Source organism: Ranitomeya variabilis, chromosome 2 (assembly GCF_051348905.1).
Source record: "Ranitomeya variabilis isolate aRanVar5 chromosome 2, aRanVar5.hap1, whole genome shotgun sequence".
NCBI classification, from domain to species: Eukaryota; Metazoa; Chordata; class Amphibia; order Anura; family Dendrobatidae; genus Ranitomeya; species Ranitomeya variabilis.
Window position 1 is genome coordinate 469,989,557 of NC_135233.1, and position 21,613 is coordinate 470,011,169.

General features: G+C 41.9%; 2 protein-coding genes and 1 long non-coding RNA gene across 5 annotated transcripts in view; 1 reads left to right on the forward strand and 2 right to left on the reverse strand.

The window, feature by feature from the left end:
• Positions 1 to 9,318, forward strand: part of LGALS12 (galectin 12) — a 22,656-nt gene extending 13,338 nt beyond the window's left edge. For all 3 annotated transcript variants that reach the window (XM_077287710.1, XM_077287709.1, XM_077287711.1), the window contains exon 9: positions 8,147 to 9,318. In XM_077287710.1, coding sequence (XP_077143825.1) covers positions 8,147 to 8,293 — 147 coding nt within the window. In that variant the 3' untranslated portion in view covers positions 8,294 to 9,318. The remainder of the gene's footprint in view (positions 1 to 8,146) is intronic.
• LOC143806792 (uncharacterized) lies at positions 8,938 to 15,156 on the reverse strand. Its single transcript, XR_013221558.1, has 2 exons — positions 14,548 to 15,156; positions 8,938 to 10,832 (listed from the first exon to the last, which is right to left on the reverse strand). It is a non-coding gene; the product is annotated as an uncharacterized LOC143806792 (long non-coding RNA).
• Positions 15,157 to 17,558: 2,402 nt separating this feature from the next.
• LOC143806793 (phospholipase A and acyltransferase 2-like) overlaps positions 17,559 to 21,613 on the reverse strand; it is a 38,993-nt gene continuing 34,938 nt past the window's right edge. Inside the window, exon 4 of the mRNA XM_077287713.1 lies at positions 17,559 to 18,852. Coding sequence (XP_077143828.1) covers positions 18,751 to 18,852 — 102 coding nt within the window. The 3' untranslated portion in view covers positions 17,559 to 18,750. The remainder of the gene's footprint in view (positions 18,853 to 21,613) is intronic.

The window sequence follows — 21,613 nt, forward strand, 5'->3', positions numbered from 1 at the left end:
GGACTACATTGGATTCAGTGGACTACATTTTTTTTCTCTTTTTTTTTTTTAATTAGTGGTGAACCAAGGAAAGTGTCAGGGAGTGTTTATTTACCGTAAATAAAAAAAAATTCTGTGTTTTACTCTTCGCCACGACAGCACCCTACTGGAGAGAGGGATCCGCCCCGCAGGAACAGGAAACCTATTGAGAAATAAATGGGGGCGGTCCGCCTCTCCTCCTCAGTTTAGGTTTCCTGTTCCTGCGGGAACGACAGGACTTCTTAATGAGAAAGCATACCTGGGCTTGCATGCCGCCTGCGCAGTATCCGAGAGAACGGCAGGGGCTGCGGCTCAGAAGCAGCGTCGGGGGAGTTCCGTTAGACGGCTCCCTCCTCGTCTGATGGAGCGGGCAGACGGCCGGGTCCGGGAAAGGCCGACCGGCGTCCTTCCCAGCGTGCGGTACGGCAGCAGGAGCCGGGTAAGGTGACCTTCCATTGCGGCCCGGCGTTGAATCCCGGGCCGCACGTGCGCCGACCGCCGCACATACAGGCTACCCCGGAAGTGGATCTTGGACTTCCGGGGCGCCTAGGCCGGATCCAGGGCGGGGGAGCCGGCACTGGTCTGCGCATGCGCAAAAAAAAAAAAAAAAAAAAAACCCAACGTTTTGGCGCTCTATTTAAAGCACTCACTAACACTGAAACGGCGATGCAGAGATGTCATCCCCAGGTGCCATGGACCCCACAACCGGAGTTCCAGTACCCCCCGCCAAAGATCACGCCAGAGGATCCTCGGACACCGCTCGTAAAAGCGACGGTTCCAGAACAGGATCTCGGCCTTCTGATCCGGTATTATTTGCTTCACTGGGTGAGTTGTGAACTCTGCCTATTAAGCTAACGCTGTCTCCCTATCTCTCTCTTTTCCCTTTCTCTCTCTACTTACACGCTTAGAGCAAAAAACGACAAAAAACGAAGCACAGGGAATGTGCCTTGTGTAACCAGCCCCTCCCTGACTCATACCCCAAAAAACTTTGTGAGGACTGTTTTAAAGAAACAACACAGGGAGCAGCAGTGTCCATTACGGACCTACGGGCCATTATTAGAGAAGAACTAAAAAATATGACCCAGGAAAAAACGCGTAGTTCTAAATCTAAAACGCCGACACTTGTGTCAGACTCCGACAGTGACCAACCGATACTGTCAGACGCCTCCCTATCATCATGTCCAGCATCATCATCCTCATCAGAGATTGAGGGACGCTCATGTTTTCCCTTGGACAGTGTGGACAACTTGGTAAAATCTATTCGAAATACCATGGGGTGTGAGGAGTCTAAGGGTGCGCAAACCGCGCAAGAAATAATGTTCGCGGGTTTGGCAGACAGAAAGAGGAGATGTTTTCCGGTTATACCAGCAGTGAAAACCTTAATTAAAAGAGAGTGGGAGAAGCAAGATCAGAGAGGCTTTCTACCCTCAGCGTCAAAACGTAAATATCCGTTTAGTGACGAGGAGCTTCTTACTTGGACCAAAGTCCCTAAGGTCGACGCAGCTGTAGCCTCTACCTCCAAACAATCCACTCTACCTGTGGAGGATGCGGGACTATTGGTCGATCCTTTGGATCGTAAGGCTGAATCATCCCTTAAACGTTCCTGGGAAGCGGCTACAGGAATATTCAAACCTGCAGTAGCCAGCACTTGCGCGGCCCGGTCAATGATCATCTGGATTGATCAGTTAGACCAGCAAATTGAAAAGAAAAGCTCGAGGGAAAAACTAAGAGCAGCCATCCCTTTAATACGAGGAGCAGCGGCCTTTCTGGCAGACGCCTCCGCCGACTCACTCCGTTTAGCAGCAAGATCTGCGGGCCTTGTAAATAACGCAAGAAGAGCCCTATGGATGAAGAGTTGGAAAGGGGACGCGCAATCTAAATCTAAAATATGCGCAATCCCATGTGAGGGTGAGTACCTCTTTGGTAAAACCTTAGATGAGATACTCAAAAAGGCAAAGGACAGGAAGAAAGCTTTTCCTGAAACCTCTGTTCCGTTTTACAGGAGAGCCTTTAAGAGGAGGCCGTTTGGCAAAAGGAGGCAAACGGATAGGTCTACAACATGGACCCCTAAGGACGACAAGCAGAGAGGTACCATGTTTAGAAGACCCAACCCCCCAAAAGACAAATACTGAGGACATACCAGTTGGGGGCAGACTTAAATTTTTCACCACCCAATGGGAGAAGATAACATCTAGCTCGTGGGTTTTAAATATCGTCCGAGATGGAATTAAAATTCTCTCGTGTGCCCCACGAGTCTTATATTATAACAACTCTCAGCTCGCCTATACAGCAACAGGCTTTAGAGCTTGAAATTCAAACCCTAATATCAAAACGGGTCCTAGTCCAAGTGCCGGTGGGACAGGAGGGTAGGGGATTCTATTCTCCCCTATTCCTAATCTCTAAGCCCGACGGTTCTTTCAGAACCATCATAAACCTTAAAAAACTCAATTCATTCATTGAAAATTATACATTTAAAATGGAGTCCATTAGGTCCACCATAAAACTCCTCTTCCCAAACTGTATGATGGGGGGCATTGATCTAAAGGATGCTTACTATCATCTCCCCATTCATAACAGATACCAAAAATTCCTCAGAGTGGCGGTAAAAATCAACAACGAGGTTCGTCACTTCCAGTATGCGGCCTTACCCTTCGGCCTCTCAACAGCGCCGAGGATCTTCACCAAGATAATGCTAGAGGTGATGGCATACCTACGCCAGAAGGAAACTTTGATTGTGCCCTATCTGGATGACTTTTTGGTAATAGGAAATTCAGTTACTCAATGTGCTGATCGTTTAGCTCACGCAATTTCCTCTCTACAGGACCTGGGCTGGATAATCAATACCGACAAATCCAGACTCACTCCGCTTTCCCGTCAGGCGTTCTTGGGGTTCCAGTTAGACTCCATATCTCAAAAGTGTCTCCTGCCGCAGGTAAAAATCCTACTGATTAGACACAAAGTCCTAGCCGCAATAAATAATCCTCGTATATCCCTAAGACAAGCTATGTCGTTATTAGAGTCTCTTATCTCTTGTATACCAGCAGTAAGATGGGCTCAACACCATACTCGAGTACTACAACATCAAATATTACAAGAGGATAGACGGTTATTTGGTCACCTAAATACAAAAATAACCTTATCTCAGGAGGTTTTAACTTCCTTAGAGTGGTGGCTAGACTCAAACCATTTGTTGAGTGGGGTTCCATGGGTAATAACGCCATCTCACACCATAACCACTGACGCCAGTCCTCATGGATGGGGCGCTCATATGGGGAACGATTATTGCCAGGGATCATGGAGCATGGAAGAAAATTGCAGCTCCTCTAACTTTAAAGAACTGAATGCTGTAAAATACGCCTTATACCATTTCCTCCCACAGATTCGGGGGAAAGACGTCAGAGTCCTGTCCGACAACACCACCACGGTGGCGTATCTAAACCGGCAAGGAGGTGTACTTAACAAGGGTGCGGAGGACACCACTAAATATAACAGTATTGGGGCTCACCATGGACAGAGAAAACAGCAGAAAATGACCAAAGAAAAAAGATCATGTCCATACAAATGGGAGCACCACAAACCAAAATCAAGAGGATTAATGTACACAATAGATGCTTTTATTAATAAATAGCACAGCAAAACACACAGAATACAAAATTAAAAACATTTAAAAGTGCAATGTGCAACAACAACCTGCACATTAGTCATCTCCTGATATAGGGAAAAATGACAAACCACATCCCTACCCTCTCCCACTGAATAAGTTAAGGTGCAATAGCTGGAATGTTATAGACATGTCAGATGAAAAGAGTATACATACGCCCTATGGATCCAATACTGAGCCTGGCAGATGCAAAAATAGCTATTTTTCCCTGAGGAAGCCGCCACAGCCGCGGCGATACGCGTGGGTTCGCACCCCACATCCCTTTCCCTCCCTCTTATTGCTGATGTGTCTCCATCTGCTCTTGTACTCATTGCATCTGCCAGGCTCAGTATTGGATCCATGGGGCGTATGTATACTCTTTTCATCTGACATCTTGCTCACCCTTTGGCAATTTTCCTGTGGTGTTATTCAGCAGGCCAGGTGATACTGTGATACAGATAGGGCCCTGTGTATGTGCATACTGGGTGTATATATATATATTTGTATATTTCCACAGTCATGGGTCCAGAGCTGCAGGTCGATCATTTATACTCCTGCATTTTCTAATCTCAGCATGTCTTGTCTATAACATTCCAGCTATTGCACCTTAACTTATTCAGTGGGAGAGGGTAGGGATGTGGTTTGTCATTTTTCCCTATATCAGGAGATGACTAATGTGCAGGTTGTTGTTGCACATTGCACTTTTAAATGTTTTTAATTTTGTATTCTGTGTGTTTTGCTGTGCTATTTATTAATAAAAGCATCTATTGTGTACATTAATCCTCTTGATTTTGGTTTGTGGTGCTCCCATTTGTATGGACATGATCTTTTTTCTTTGGTCATTTTAAACCGGCAAGGAGGTACGCGATCAGAGACTCTGATGTCTTCTGCTACGGAAATCTTAAATCTAGCAGAAAGTCACCTAACATCCCTTACTGCATTGCACATAAGGGGAGCAAGCAATCAGCAGGCGGACTTCTTAAGCAGACACACCATGAGGCAAGGAGAGTGGTGTCTAAACCAGCAAATATTTCTGGACATAATATCTCTTTGGGGCCGTCCTCAGATAGATCTTTTCGCCACAAGGAAAAACAGAAAAGTCCGGAGATTTGCTTCTCTATCTCCAGCGGATCATCCAGACATTCTGGACGCTCTCCAAGCCCCTTGGCAGTTCAGTCTGGCGTACGCGTTTCCTCCGATCATATTGCTACCTCAAGTTATACGCAAAATCAGGGAAGAAGGGGCGAGAGTTGTACTGATGGCTCCATTCTGGCCCAAGAGACCATGGTTCTCATGGTTACAGACCATGTCGGTCTCAGATCCTTGGGTCCTCCCCTCAACGCCCAACCTTCTCTTCCAGGGTCCGTTTTTCCACCCTCAGGTGGACAATCTCCACCTGACGGCCTGGAACTTGAGAGGCAGATGTTAAGATCGAGAGGATTCTCGGGGGGTTTAATTGATACGCTTCTCCATAGTAGAAAACCCTCCACCACAAAAATCTATACAAGAGTATGGAGAAAATTTTTTCAATTCCATACATCTACCGACACATCAGAAATTCCGATACATTCTATCCTGGAGTTTCTTCAAAAAGGGAGAGAACTAGGTCTAACTGTAAACACCTTAAAGGTTCATGTTTCAGCACTAGGAGCCCTCTATGGCCATAACATTGCGGGGGATAGATGGGTATCCAGATTTATTACGGCCTGCGAAAGAATGAATCCAGTTAACATACCTAGGATTCCACCCTGGGATTTAAATTTAGTCTTACAAGCCCTAACAGACTCTCCATTCGAGCCAATAGACTCAATACCAATTAAATGTCTATCACTAAAAACGGCCCTCTTGGTAGCACTGACTTCAGCTAGGAGAATCAGTGACATCCAAGCACTCTCTATAGATCCACCTTTTTTGTTAACCTTTCAGGATAAGTTAATTCTTAAACCAGACCCTTCCTACCTGCCCAAAGTAGCGAAAAAATTCCACAGGTCACAAGAAATAATCTTGCCCACTTTCTTCAGTAATCCATCCACTCCTGAAGAACAAAAATATCACACTCTAGACGTTAAAAGAGTAGTGTTAAAATACATTGAAAAGACCAGCAGCTGGCGACAGAGTAGGGCTCTGTTTATTTCCTTCCAGGGCATCAAGAAGGGTCATGGAGTAACAAAAAGCACCTTATCCCGGTGGATCAGAGAGGCTATCAGACTGGCTTACTCCGCGAGGAAAGAAAACCCTCCGGAAGGCATAACGGCACACTCTACCAGAGCGATGGCATCCTCCTGGGCAGAGAGGGGAGACGTCCCGATTGAAACTATATGTAAGGCGGCAACGTGGTCAAATCCTTCTACTTTTTATCACCACTATAGGCTAGACCTATCGTCAACTTCTGACCTAGACTTTGGCAGGACTGTCCTCAGCACGGTGGTCCCCTCCCTAGGTGATGGTCTCTGAAAGATCTCCAGTAGGGTGCTGTCGTGGCGAAGAGTAAAAAGCCGGATTACTCACCGGTAATGCTCTTTTAGTGAGTCCACGACAGCACCCTCTTACATCCCTCCCTAGATTAATATAATACATATTATTTGAGTAAAATCCTTTTAATCATAAGCAAATAAGTTTAAACAATGAAATAAATGATATTTGCCTAATACTGGCGGTCCTCCGGGTACTCTGAAATCAAAACTGAGGAGGAGAGGCGGACCGCCCCCATTTATTTCTCAATAGGTTTCCTGTTCCTGCGGGGCGGATCCCTCTCTCCAGTAGGGTGCTGTCGTGGACTCACTAAAAGAGCATTACCGGTGAGTAATCCGGCTTTTTTTTTTTTTAATATTATTTGGTTAGTATTGGGGTTGTCTTTATGTCCGCTGTGTTTTTGGACAATTTACAGTTGACATCAATCTCAATACTCATTACTCTAATTGCCCTGGTGCCTTGGCAAAACCGAAGCACCAGAACTGGAGAATCTCATATGATGCTCCTCTTCTGGGGAATCTGAGGGCTGGTATTTAGGCTGGGAAGCTCAAAATAACCAAGGACCTGTCCGGCCTGATAAGAAAAGCCCACAGCTATCTGCTTTACCTTTGCTGGTTACCAAATTGGGGTCAAACGCAGACAGCGGCATTTAACTGGCGCTTCCGGCCGGGCGGCCGGAAATGAGCGCATCGCTGACCCCCGTCACATGATCGGGGGTCAGCGATGCTTCTGCAGAGTAACCATAGAGGTCCTTGAGACCTCTATGGTTACTGATCGCCGGCAGCGCACCTGCATTTCTGCTGCATAGCAGCGATCTGATGATCGCTGCTTTGTAGCAGAGGTGATCGCGTTGTGCCAGCTTCTAGCCTCCTATGGAGGCTATTGAAGCATGGCAAAAGTAAAAAAAAAAAAAAAAAAAAAAAAAATATGTGAAAAAATAAATAAAAAAATATAAAAGTTTAAATCACCCCCCTTTCGCCCCATTCAAAATAAATCAATAAAAAAAAATATCAAACCTACACATATTTGGTATCGCCACGTTCAGAATCGCCCGATCTATCAATAAAAAAAAGCATTAACCTGATCGCTAAACAGCGTAGCGAGGGAAAAATCGAAATGCTAGAATTACGTTTTTTTTGTCGCCGCGACATTGCATTAAAATGCAATAACGGGCGATTCAAAGAACGTATCTGCACCGAAATGGTATCATTAAAAACGCCAGCTCGGCACGCAAAAAATAATCCCTCAACCGACCCCAGATCATGAAAAATGGAGACGCTACGGGTATCGTAATATGGCGCAATTTTTTTTTAATTTTTTTAAAGCAAAGTTTGGATTTTTTTTTCACCACTTAGATAAAAAAGAACCTAGTCATGTTAGGTGTCTATGAACTCGTAATGACCTGGAGAATCATAATGGCAGGTCAGTTTTAGCATTTAGTGAACCTACCAAAAAAAGCCAAACAAACAAGTGTGGGACTGCACTTTTTTTGCAATTTCACCGCAGTTGGAATTTTTTTCCCGTTTTCTAGTATACGACATGCCTAAAACCAATGATGTCGTTCAAAAGTACAACTCGTCCCGCAAAAAATAAGCCCTCACATGGTCATATTGACGGAAAAATTAAAAAGTTATGGCTCTGGGAAGGAGGGGAGCGAAAAACGAACACGGAAAAACGGAAAATCCCAAGGTCATGAAGGGGTTAATACATGTACAGTAAGCTACACAAGCCACTCTGTCTGTCTGTCTGTCTGATCTAAATCTAATCTAAAAATGGACCGTCTGATGCCTACAATTTTTTTTTTTTTTTTTTTTTTTTAAGCAGCCATGTGAAGGAGCCTCATTCTGAGCATAAATACTTCTGATAGAATAATAGTCAATACAAAAGTTATTCTAATAATTAAATATAGTTCTAAAACAATGTCCGAGTAAGTGATGACACCTCTTGAGTGTTAATGTTTTGGGTTTTTTTCTCTTTTAGTAACCATTTTGTTTTTCTTTTTTATGCTAAATTCAGATACTAATCCTTCCTGAGTCTGGCATGTTCAGACTCGCCATCAACGGGACTCCGCTTGGTGACTTTGGTCCTCCAGAACTAGACCTGAAATCCATCGATGAGCTCCGGATAGAGGGCAGCGCCCTGTTATACTTTGTTAACTGCTAATCTGAAGTATCTGGATTTCCTTACCTAAATGTGGCTTGACCCATGGACACTTGCACTTTGAGCTCTGAAGACCAAGAAGACCCATCTGGACTGGTAGACCCTGCCATGCTGATTTGACCAATTTTGATCTCGCACCTTGGGACATCCGTTGTTCTGTAGGTGTTGACAATGTGCCATGTTTGAACCTTAATGTAACATGCTAAGACGTTGGAGGTGATTATATCCACATTCCATGTAACTTTGCAGTCCTAGGTCACTGGATGCCGCACCCGAGAGGACCTTCAGTGAAGATATCTGGGTGTAAGTTCTTGCAATAATTCTCAACTTACCGTTCTAAGAAAATATATGACGACACATGTGCCAAATATCACGCGACCGTTGCATCTGCACCAGCCGCCTCAACTTCTCCATTGTTCCTCTTGGCTATTTGTGACAAACGACGCTGACAGTGATGCATATGGTATCTGCTAAATTCACTACATTTATTAAACATTCATTGCAAAAAATATAATCATCCACTATTCTTTATAAATAATGCTGAACATCTACAGCATGGAAAACCTACAGAATATTAGAGAGAATTTTGTAAAACATTTTTGACACGTCAAATGCAACAAATAAAGCAAGAAATCCTACATTTTCTGGATACATATTCACTAAGAATCAGTTAAGTATTTTTCCGCTTTGTCACACTGTCCCCAATTCCTAGTTAATCATCCTTAATCGGCTCAGTACTCCTCACAAGACGGCGCGTGCTGCTTAACCCTTGCATGGCGGTTACTACCATGCAGTGGCGGTATAGTCATGCTGAATAATTGCTTTTCACACCAGTCTCGGCATTTTTGGTTCTATTTTACGGTCATTGTGTGTCATGTTATGTGTTCCTACTATACCTGATGGCTAAACTATAACCCGTTTGAAACATTATATAGCTGCCATTTATTTATGTTCATATCGATTTACTAGATGTATTTTTTGCCTTGACTTAAAGTTTGTACTTTAAAAAATAAAAGTTGATTACCTGTCACTTTCCATAATTATTTCATTTGTTTACTGGTGTAAATGCCGCTGTTCTCCTGAATCCGGCGATGTTTTTCTTTTGTTCCTGCGCCTCTCCGTTCCTAAGATATGGCCCGTTCTTTTCTTTTATAGAAATGTAAGCCTTGTTAGTCAAGTGGGCGTGCTCATCAACAGTTCTGTGGGCGTTTCCACTAGGAACACACCCAGTTAGCTAAAAAGATTAGATTTCTATCCAGAAACAGGGGGCCATATCTCAGGAATGGAGAGGCACAGGAACAAAAGAAAAACAAGGTCAGATTGGGGAAAACGGCAGCATTTACATCATGCAAAAAAATACATAAGTTTGAAAAGGGCTTGTTCAGGTTTAGAATTAAAGTCTGCAGTTCAGACTTCTGAATCCTGTCTGCGAGTGGTACGTTCACTTTCAGGATTCTCTGGTTTTGACGGCTAGACCGGACAGTAATGTCACCACAAGTATGGACATGCCGACTAGACGTGCTCGTCCTCACTCAATAGAAGGGCACTGAGGAAGAGCAAGCACGTCTAGTCGGAATGTGATGCAAATCGCATACTTGTCCTCGCGTAACTGCCCGCTCTCATGGACAACGCTGAGAATCCTGATGACGAGCGGACCACACACTGTCAGGATTCAGAAGTCTGCAGTCACTCCAAACCTGGACATTCCCTGTAACACAAGCCACATGGGGAATTTTCCAAATATATCATAACTTATTGTTCTCTGCTGCCTATACCATTCATGATAGTAGATCATGAACCTTACGAGGGCACATAGTAGCAGATGACGTGGCTTCAATCGATAAGAATGATAACTTTCTGCTTATTTCCGACACAAATTTCCTGCTATTGGGTTATTTATTATGTAAGATATGAAATATATCTGTAATAAAAGTAGGGAAATAAATGATTATAGGGTCTCCTTTACAGTTGACGTCTTCTCATAGCTTTGCCGCTATTGAGAAGACTGATTTGCACACTACGTATATCTTTTTCCCTTACTACATTGCTCTAACTTGCTAAATTTTTCATAACCGAGGCCTAAGCAACAAAAAAATCTCATATCCAATTAAGAAAACTTAAATTATGTCTGAGGAGCTGCTCTGGCATTGTAGATGTGAGTTGATGAGGATGATGGGTCCTTACAAGCTGCCATTAAACTATGTTCACCCACGTCTATAACCCATTCAGAAGTTGTGGAATAATCCACATCTGATAAGAGTTCTTTTTCACAGCTGCTTGCTCAGTTTTCGCACCTGCCTTTCTCTGGCTTCAAATGCCACCTTAGTGTCCATTAATTCATTGACCGAGCGTTTCACCTCCGCCAGGTCTCGTTCAGCCTGGGAGAATCGTTCTATGAGGTCTCTGTTTTCATTCCTGAGGTCTTCGCATAGTTGTCTCACGTCATCGCTCTGTTTTTGGCACCGTGCCCTCAGCGCCTCCGCCTCGCTTAAAAGGGTCTCGACTGTGCGGACCACTCCTTCCAGTTGTTCACGAGACATATCTGCAACAAGAGATGATAACTCTAAAACTTCAATAACCCTAAACATTGTAGAACTTTCGGGCTAACCCTAGACATGGTAGAACTTTCCGACTAACCCTAGACATGGTAGAACCGTCAGACTAACCCTAGACACGGAAGAACTTTCGGACTAACCCTACACATGGTAGAACTGTCGGACTAACCCTAGACATGGTAGAACTTTCGGACTAACCGTAGACATGGTAAAACTTTCGGACTAACCCTAGACATGGTAGAACTGTCGGACTAACCCTAGACATGGTAGAACTTTCGGACTAACCCTAGACATGGTTGAACTTTCTGACTAACCCTAGACATGGTAGAACTTTCTGACTAACCCTAGACATGGTTGAACTTTCTGACTAACCCTAGACATGGTTGAACTTTCGAACTAACCCTAGACATGGTAGAACTTTCGAACTAACCCTAGACATGGTAGAACTTTGGGGCTAACCCTAGACATGGTACAATTTTCGGACTAACCCTAGACATGGTAGAACTTTCGAACTAACCCTAGACATGGTAGAACTTTCGGGCTAACCCTAGACATGGTAGAACTTTTGGACTAACACTAGACATGGTAGACCTTTCGGACTATTGAAGAGCAAAACTGGTAATTTCCTGAAGTGACCTAAAATGACTAATGATAACAATGTCTTGTATGTAGAAAAGAACCATATTTCCAAAAATATGGCTGATATACCTGTTTGTTAGGCAATCCCTGCATGTGTTGCGGCTGTCGAACAGCCGCGAGACATGGAGCTGCAGGGACTCGAACATATTTTTCAAGCATGCCGAAGACACTCAGTTAACACCCGAGCATGCTTGGAGAACACTTTATCCGAGAACATTCGCTCATCACTAGTGACAACCTCTTTGGAAACAATGACTATGTTATGCAATGGATCCAGGGCTACCAGGTGTCATACACAGATCATCCGATCAGCTCAGAGCTGTATCCACACTCTGCTGACTACAGGGAAAAGGTAAAGCTGCTTGGCTGCGGTCACGTTACTCCATTGTCCATCTCACGCCACAATATCAATCTGATTTTTTTAAGAATGCATGGACCGATAACATCCTATACCGTGTCGCTTCTTGTACTATAATTTTATTTTTGGGTCGTTTCCTATAAATGTTTATGTTTTTGAATTTACTAAATATTTAAATACAATAAATATATAATCTAAAGGGTTTAGTAAATACAATGAATTCATTGTTGATTTTGATAGGGGAAAAAAAAAATTAGATTATCTATTTTAGGTCAGCAGGAACAGATGGGACATTTTTCTGGGACTGTTTGGACTGCAGAAAGACTTTCCAGAACTGGTATCCAACGTGTTTTGCATAGTATAATTGGCGTCTTGCACTTTATTTATTTTTTCAAACTTCAAGGTTACTTTTTTTTTTCAAATACAAAACATTACAAACAAGGTGCTTTTATTTTTACTATTTAAATGCATGTAATTGGGACCAAAAATTTATTTTTTTGCGTTTCATTAAAAACGTTCCACCATTTGCCTTCTATAGCCTCTATATCACAATGTTCATTGCTAGCTGCAGTATGAGTTAACTGAGAATCTGTCAGTCAGCCTTTTATGGGAGAATTTATTACCCTTTTCTCTTTGTGTCTTTTTCTGAGTTCCTCAGCTGATTTATGTCCACAGACCACATTAACGTTGACTGTGCAGAAACAAAGAACCTGTGAAAGCAAAACTGTGCAATTTTTTAAATTAAGCCCATTTGCAAAATTGATTTTAGCCTGAAATATATGTATTTAAGTAAAAAAAATCTTCAAAAGTGGACAGTCCCTTTTTAAGACATTAAAATCCATCCTGAAGAAAATGTTATTTTAAAGTCTCATTCACATGGCTGGTGTTGTGTTTTTTTTTTGTTTTTTTTTCCCTTTATAACTAATTTTTTTGGGGTAGTTTGTGTGTGAGATTTTATAATCTGTGTGACATCCTTTTTTTCAGGCGCAAATTAAAAAAAATTAGAGCTTATTTAAAGCTTTTCTTCCAACTTCTAGATGATGTGACTTTTTCATGGACTCAGTCACATTATTGGGTGAGTCTAAGCCACAAATTGGATAAAAAATGTCACCGTGCCCATTGACTACAGTGGATAGGAGTTGAAATACACGTATAGATCACGTATGAGAATAACCAATGTCTGAATGTGGCTTCAGTGTGGTTACACATACACAACATTTTTGGAAAAATTCCACTGCCAAAGGATTTTTTTTTCTTTTTGTACATGATGTATGATCCCATTTTGGCTAAAAAAAATATATAGATGTCATAGCTCCAATGAAAATTATGGTTACATTTATATTGCACTAGTTGTGTCAAATGTAATATGCGTGAAGTTATGTCCTCCAGAGTCAACACCTATAAGAACCAAAGACCGTATCTGCCAAGTGTAAAACAACAAAGCAAAAATTCATTAAAACATATACGAAAAAATATATATTTAAAAGGATATGAGTCATTATGTCAACTAAACATGCAGCAGTTTATGGTCACATAGCAATTTGTAATTGATGATTATTGTTATGTTTACTTGTAATTCCTATTGGTACCTGAATATTAAAGTGCTAGTGCATATATCTATATAGTATAATAGCAGCAAAGAAAAACAGTATCAAATCAGTGCAATAAAGTATACAGAAAGAGGACGCCATATGTAACGGCCTGACATGCATTGCATGGTCGATTCTTCCAGGATTACTGGTTTCTTTTGTTAGATCCCTGTAATTCCTATTGGTACCTGAATGTTAAAGTGCTAGTGCATATATCTACATGGTATAATAGCAGCAAGGAAAAATAGTATCAAATCACTGCAATAAAGTATACAGACAGAGGACGCCACATGTAACGGCCTGACATAGATTGCACCGTCGATTCTTCCAGGACTACCGGTTTCTGTTGTTAGAGCCCTGGAAGAAGCGATGGCGAAACACATGTTGGGCTGTTTCGTGGTCTTTATGCATTACAGCACTGTTTTGGAACTATGTATATTTGCTATTATACCATATAGATCTAGTTTACATAACTAAACTATATTCACTGTCACTTTAGAATTCAGGTATCAATATGAATTAAAGATATTTTAATATAAAAATAATTGACTATTGTTATGCGACCATAGACTGCCACATGTATGATTGGTATGGTGATTAATATATATAATTTTTATGTGTGTTTTATTTCAACTTTTTAATAATAAAGTCTATCTATTTTGCATTTCACCTCTATGGGACCCCTTGTTTATTTGTAGGTATTATATTAAATACAAGAACATGATCAAACAAGGCACATTTAGTTTTGTGTATTTTTTTTTCTACTGCCATCTTTGAACATACGGGTTGAGAATGTAATACTATAGGCTTTCCTGTGGCCCATTACACTAAGATAACGTTGAATGCTTGATTTGCAATAGGTGGTTGAGGACAAATCATCTCCCCGCAGAAGAAATGGAACGATGTTAAGGTTCTCAAAATTCTGTTCTGCAATCTTTTCTGTAAAAAGTGCAATTTTTTTCAATGTCATACAAGGGTATAATAAGTTTGAGAAGCTGGTACAGTATACTATACTATAACTGGAAATGGGAGAAGGTGGAGTAACAGATTATAGGGGATATTCCAAAAAAAAGTATGGGGAAAAAATAAATAAAAGTTACGGTAAATGACTCTCACCGTAGAAGCGACTGCTTTGCTTCAAGTAGACTTTGAGTTGAGTTAAAGGTTCCAGCGTTTCTGCAGTTTGCGCTCAATTTATATTTCTTGGTTCTCCCAGTATGGCGCTATTTTTTGTTATACTTTTTTGTAATTTCTTGTAAGCCTTTGTCGACGTTCGTGGTGGCGTCACTCCTCCCACATCGCTCAGTTGCTTGTAACCGCCGTGTCCATCGCTTTGACCATTACCTTATTCTTCCTTTGTGTCTCTGCACCTTTGTCACACTCTCGGTCTCTCTCTTTTTGTGATAATCTTTCCGTTAATCCCTTTCTTCTCATCTCCTCCCCCACAATCCTTACAGATCCCCAGCTGTTCCTTGCGTGGAGAAGATCGTCATTCTGATCCTGCCATCTTGTGCTTGCTACTTGGTTTTCTATCTCCTTATGTGTTCAGAGGTTTTTTCTTGAGCTCCTTCCCTGCCATACACCGTATCACCGTGCTCCTATTAGCAGTTGTATGTAGTGATGAGTGAACATGCTGGGATAAGGTGTTATCTGAGCATGCTCGGGTGCTGACCGAGTGTCTTCAACATGCTCAAAAAATATGTTCAAGTCCCTGCGGCTGCATGTCTCGTGGCTGTTCAACAGCTGTAAGGCTAGTTTCACACTAGCGTTCGGCAGGGCTGCAGCCTTCCTCTGTGAAGCCCCGCCCACTGCCGCGCCTCTTCCTTCAGCTCCGCCTATGGCTGAATGCGTCTTGCGTACCCTATTTTTAATATATTTTTAACAGCTCTGCCGAACGCTAGTGTAAAACTAGATTAACACATACAGGGATTGTCTGTTTTTTTAGGCAATTCCTGCATGTGTTGTGGCTGTCGAACAGCCGCGAGACATGCAGTCGCAGGGACTCGAACATATTTTTTGAGCACGCTGAAGCCACTCGGTTAGCACCTGAGCATGCTCAGATAACACCTTATACCAGCACGTTCGCTCATCACTAGTCACATCATGTGATAATACATTGAAATTTGTTCACATAAAATAACTGACTTATTGAATACTCTGCTATTCCAGTAGCCTCCTGCCGGTCTCACTACAATGATCCATCATTTGCGTAACTGCTGCAGCCAATCAACTGCTTCCGTGATCCTGTTGGCATTCACGACCCTGAGTACCAAAGCCGGCGATTGACAGCAGCGGTTGTGAATTAATGTGACATCATCGCTCCTGGGCCAAGTGGTATCACCAGAGCAGCAGTACTGAAGCACCGGGAAATCGGAAATAGGTAATTAATTCTTATTAATTATTTAAGCACATTGATACACATCTCCTTGTTTTTTAACCCCTTAAGGGCTCGTATTTTTGGTCCGAGCGCCGTCCGTGAAGAAAATGGACCGCACTTAGACTAATGTTATTGAATGGGTACTGGACTTCGATCCTGAGAATCAATTCACATCAACTCTAAAGCTGATCTATTGCTTAAATCAGGTTCTTTAATTAAGTGGAATATTATTTTATTTTTCTTAATTTTTTAATTTTTTTTTCTATTTCAAAATTTCTGTTCAAAAAATATACATAGTTGAAATCTTGCAAAACAAAGGCAACACTTTTTCACAAATTTGATTACCGACTTCGAAACGCGTTGTCTTTTTAAATAAACTTCTTCATCATTGTCCCGGATGGTCCTTGTTTGACAGTGCCTAGACTACAACATTTTTTTTTTTGTTTTCAAAGGCTAATTTTTCATTTCTTTTTTTTTTTTATATGGTTTTCAATCACTTTTATTGTTTTTTGTTTTTTTTCTAAAGCCACAAATACATTTTTTTTAATGGTACCATCATCAATTCATAATATATCTTAGGCTACGTTCCCATGAGAAGTTTTGGTGACTTTTTGATGTTCCAGATATTCTACACACAAGAAGTAAAATCAGTTCCTTGCATTTTTCAAAAATATGTGACGTAAAAAAAACTCACCAAAAACTCATTGTGGGAACGTAGCCTTACAGAAGTGAAGCTCACAGCTCGGTTCCAAATCTCAATCTCCCCTGCTTCCTCGCTGTCGCGGAGTAAGCCTAGGGTCACACCACGTTTTTGGAGATGTACATATTTATTGCGTGCAATATTGTGTATACTACACGGAAGAAAAATGCAGTCTATGTTTGCAGAACTACAGGTTTTTATTTGATTTTTTTTTCATTTGCCTAAAAATAGAAGTCTGTGGCATCAAGATCAGCCTGATGCTTCCTCTCTTAGTTTGATGCTTGCCTAAAATGCATGCAGCCACCACTAAGGGGCGCTAGCTGCATATGGATTTCTATAACCGGTTGTAAAAGCAATGTGAGTTGTTCAAATCTATATTTAGTGAGCACCCCCTAGTGGCACTGTAAGGAATAGTTGTGATGTGAAGCCTCCGAGTGACAGTTCACTCTCATTTTAGGCAGAAATAAATAATTGTAGAAATTGCATGGTTTGCTTCTACTGGTGCAAAAATGTTATAAGGAAGATCGGAAAACGTCTCTAGCATGTAAAGGGTCTATCCAATAAGGAAGCACGGCCATCACAACATTAGCAATGTCAGGACAAAAGGACAGAGAATGCTGGGATTGATGGTAGCAATAGTTACTGTGAAGTATAACTAGACTATTTGACCTAAAGTATGTTGGCATCCCACTAATTAATGAATTTGGTTACATTTGATGGCACTTAAATAATGTTCCGATGGTTTCCTGGAAATGTAGCTGCAAGGAGAAAATGAAGTTATATTCTCCCTGCAGCCGCTTGGAGCTGTGCATTGTTACAGTCACCACTCACTACACAGTGTAAATACCTGCACATTGATTGACAGCCTGCACATACACACTGCAGAGCGAACTGTCACTCAAAGTTCCAGGAGTGATTACAGTATTCACTGTATTGAGAGCCATGTAAAGACCCAATGATGAGAAGTAGCCCGATATCTACAGATAAATAGTTTTTTTTGGAGGTGATAAATTACTGCAGGATCACAGACGAAGAGAACACATAACAATACAAATTCTATATTTCTTTTATTAATATTTAAATACTGGAAATATTAGTGCAATATTACATAGAATATAATATAAAATGTGATATACAGTATTAGACAGCGGATAGAAGAGTATAGGAAGCAGATAGTTCTGCTCACTACTTCGGACACTGTTGTAGTGTATTTTGCATTGGTCCTAAGCTACAGACTGTATTCTAGAAGGAGTAGTCTGTAAAACTAGAATAAGATAAATAATGTGATGTATTACAAAGTTATTTAACTTAATATGTACATTATGAATAATAAATATATGAATAAGCTTTCACTTATTATTTCACACTAATATTATATACCTTCATTAAAAAGCGTCATCGTTGCCAAAACAATCCCAAAAAAACACCTTGACGTCTTTTGAGCTTTTTCATTGACTTAGGCTACTTTCACACTAGCGTCGTGCACTGCACGTCGCTATGCGACGTTGTGGCGCACCAACGCTAGCTGTGAAAGCGCCGCACAACGGTGGCAGCGGATGCAGTTTTTCAACGCATCCGCTGCCCCATTGTGATGTGCGGGGAGGGGGAGGCGGGGGTGGAGTTCCGGCCGCGCATGCTCGGTCGGAAAAGACGCTCACGACGCAGCAAAAAACGTTACATGCAACGTTTTTTGGTGGCGACGGTCCGACGCAACCGTCGCACGACGGTCGCGACGTGTGGCAATGCGTCGCACTGCGTCGCTAATAAAAGTCTATGGAGAAAAAACGCATCCTGCAAGCACTTTTTCAGGATGCGTTTTTTCTACAAAACGACGCATAGCGACGTGCAGTGCACGACACTAGTGTGAAAGTGGCCTTAGAGCATAGAGAGCATCTTCAAAGCAGAAAAAAATAAAAACCTCATAGATAGATCTATCAGACTTGATGAGACTGATGTATTTACACTGAAAATCCACTTGAGAATGGCTCTATAATCTGAATATTAAGACAGACGGCAGAAGCTGGAATCCTAAAAATGTACTTTTTAATATAAGTTAGGAACGTTTTCCAAAAGTATAATAACGGGCAATCTGGCATGGATTTTCAAAGTAAATACAACAGCTTCATCAGGTTTAGGAGATTTATTTTAAAAAAATGTATGCAGTTTATTTTGTGACAGATCTATTTAGAAAAAAAAACAAATTAGCAAAAATGTTGCCGCACACAAACGTATTTCGATGTTCTCATTGGTTTTGTCTTCTGCTTCTGGTAACGACAGCTATGGCAGCCAGAACAGCAGCAAAGATTCCTCCTCCGACAGCCGTGTACACCGCAGCGTTGGCAACCTGAAACAACGAAGAATTGATTTGTCTGTACAATATAAACGATATAGAAAACTGCAAGACAATCGCATTGTACTGAAACAAAAATATTAAAGGGAACTGGTTGACCCAAACTTTCAGTATAAACTAGCCACAAAGTCTTACATGGAGTATGGTTCCTACAAAAAGGTCTTCTAATGTCTGCCTCGATTCTGCAAAAACTGATGTTTAATCAAATATGCTAATTAGCTTGCTTGGTGTACCCTGGGTGTGGGCAAGAAGCTCAGTTCACTGCTCCACCAACTGGTTTTGCATGTCTCCGCCTCCCTCGCTGGTGATGGACAGCACTGCCTTGAGCAGAGAAAGAGCTAAATAGCGCACTAAAGTATGCTACAGTAAAGGTGCACCAAGGCACAACACAATAAAACTGTTTACTATTCTTTTTTTTTTACTATTTATTTTAAATAGGTAACTTGAGAATCAGCCTATAAGAGATCGACCCAAGTGAGAAGTGATTGGCTCCAAAGTGGGGTTATCTTCTCCAGGACATTAAGGATTGTTTGGTCCTCCGGTGGAAAAGTTCAACGTTGAACACCTTGTTTAGATGCTTCACAATTTTTCTTTATTCTACCATTAAAGTTCCTTTAACCCCTTCATGACCGTGGGATTTTCCATTTTTCCGTATTCGTTTTTCACTCCCCTCCTTCCCAGAGCCATAACTTTTTTATTTTTCCGTCAATTTGGCCATGTGAGGGCTTATTTTTTGCGGGACGAGTTGTACTTTTGAACCACTTCATTGGTTTTACCATGTCGTGTACTAGAAAACGGGAAAAAAATTACAAGTGCGGTGAAATTGCAAAAAAAGTGCAATCCCACACTTGTTTTTTGCTTGCCTATTTTGCTAGGTTCACTAAATGCTAAAACTGACCTGCCATAATGATTCTCCAGGTCATCATGAGTTCATAGACACCTAACATGACTAGGTTATTTTTTACCTAAGTGGTGAAAAAAATTCCAAACTTTGCTAAAAAAAAAATAAAAAATTGCGCCATTTTCCGATACTCGTAGCGTCTCCATTTTTCATGATCTGGGGTCGGTTGAGGGCTTATTTTTTGCGTGCCGAGCTGGCATTTTTAATGATACCATTTTGGTGCAGATACATTCTTTTGATCGACCGTTATTGCATTTTAATGCAATGTCATGGCGACCAACAAAAAGTAATTCTGGCGTTTCGGATTTTTTTCTCATTACGCCGTTTAGCGATCAAGTTATTGCTTTTTTTTATTGATAGATCGGGCGATTCTGAATGCGGCGATACCAAATATGTGTAGGTTTGATTTTTTTTTATTGATTTATTTTGATTGGGGCGAAAGGGGGGTGATTTAAACTTTTATGTTTTTTTTATTTTTTTCACATTTTTTTTAACTTTTTTTTTTTTTTACTTTTGCCATGCTTCAATAGCCTCCATGGGAGGCTAGAAGCAGGCACAACTCGATCGCCTCTGCTACATAACAGCGATCATCAGATCGCTGCTATGCAGCAGAAAATCAGGTGTGCTGTGAGCGCCGACCACAGGGTGGCGCTCACAGCTACTGGCGATCAGTAACCATAGAGGTCTCAAGGACCTCTATGGTTACAATACTGAAGCATCGCCGACCCCCGATCATGTGACGGGGTCGGCGATGACGTCATTTCCGGCCGCCCGGCCGGATGCGGTAGTTAGATGCCGCTGTCTGCGTTTGACAGCGGCATTTAACTAGTTAATAGCGGCGGGTGAATCGCGATTTCACCCGCCGCTATTGCAGGCACATGTCAGCTGTTCAAAACAGCTGACATGTCCTGGCTTTGATGCGGGCTCACCGCGGAGCCCTGCATCAAAGCAGGGGACCTGACATTGGACGTACTATCCCGTCCGACGTCAGGAAGGGGTTAAAGGGAATCTGTGAGCCGTTTTTTTGCTATGTAATCTGAGTACAACATGATGAAGGGGCTGAGAGCCTGATTCCAGCAAAGTATCACTTGCTGGTCTGCACGCTGTCCTCATCATACAATCTTTTTTCTATACTGCAGATCTAGCAGTGCTCTGAATGCTGAGCTGTGTATTACCCCACCCACCCCTCTGTTTGGTAGCATCCTATGTTCACTGTGTATGGGCAGAAAGTTGCTAATCAGTGCTGGGGGCATGGTTAGATCAGAAGACATGGGAAACCTAGTCCTATGGTGATAATCTCCTGATGATAAAACACTGATTTTATTGAAACAGCAACACACAGCCCAGTACGTTATACATCGCTGGAATTGTTATGGAAATTTGGTTTGGATAAATCTATCCCTGTGTGTGCTGCAGCCGTTCCCAATAAGACTGAGTGTTTTGAGCGCTCAAGGAATGAGACTGCACATCTGTCAGCCGCAGGAGGCAGAATAAAATGTGAGCTGCTTTTTCACATCCTGGTGTGGCGCTATCCGTTTCTTCATTTGAATTTGGATCCGTGTACTGGGATGGACCCTCTGGTAAGGACGTGCGCCCCTGTGTCCATAGAGACTGTGTAACTATAGGGTGCGGCCTTACTATTTTTTGATACTTGCACATCTGTCAGGACTCTGAACATTTTTTATTACCTTTTTTGCATTACTGCCCTTTTCCATGATGGCGTCTTTGGCCTCATGTGCACTGTGTCTTCCTGCTATAAAATTCCACCCCAGCCTTCAGTCTGTGCTAGAGTATTCTGCCTTGCATCCAGCTCCTGACCTCTGGTGACTCCCTGGCTATGTACTTGCTCCTGTG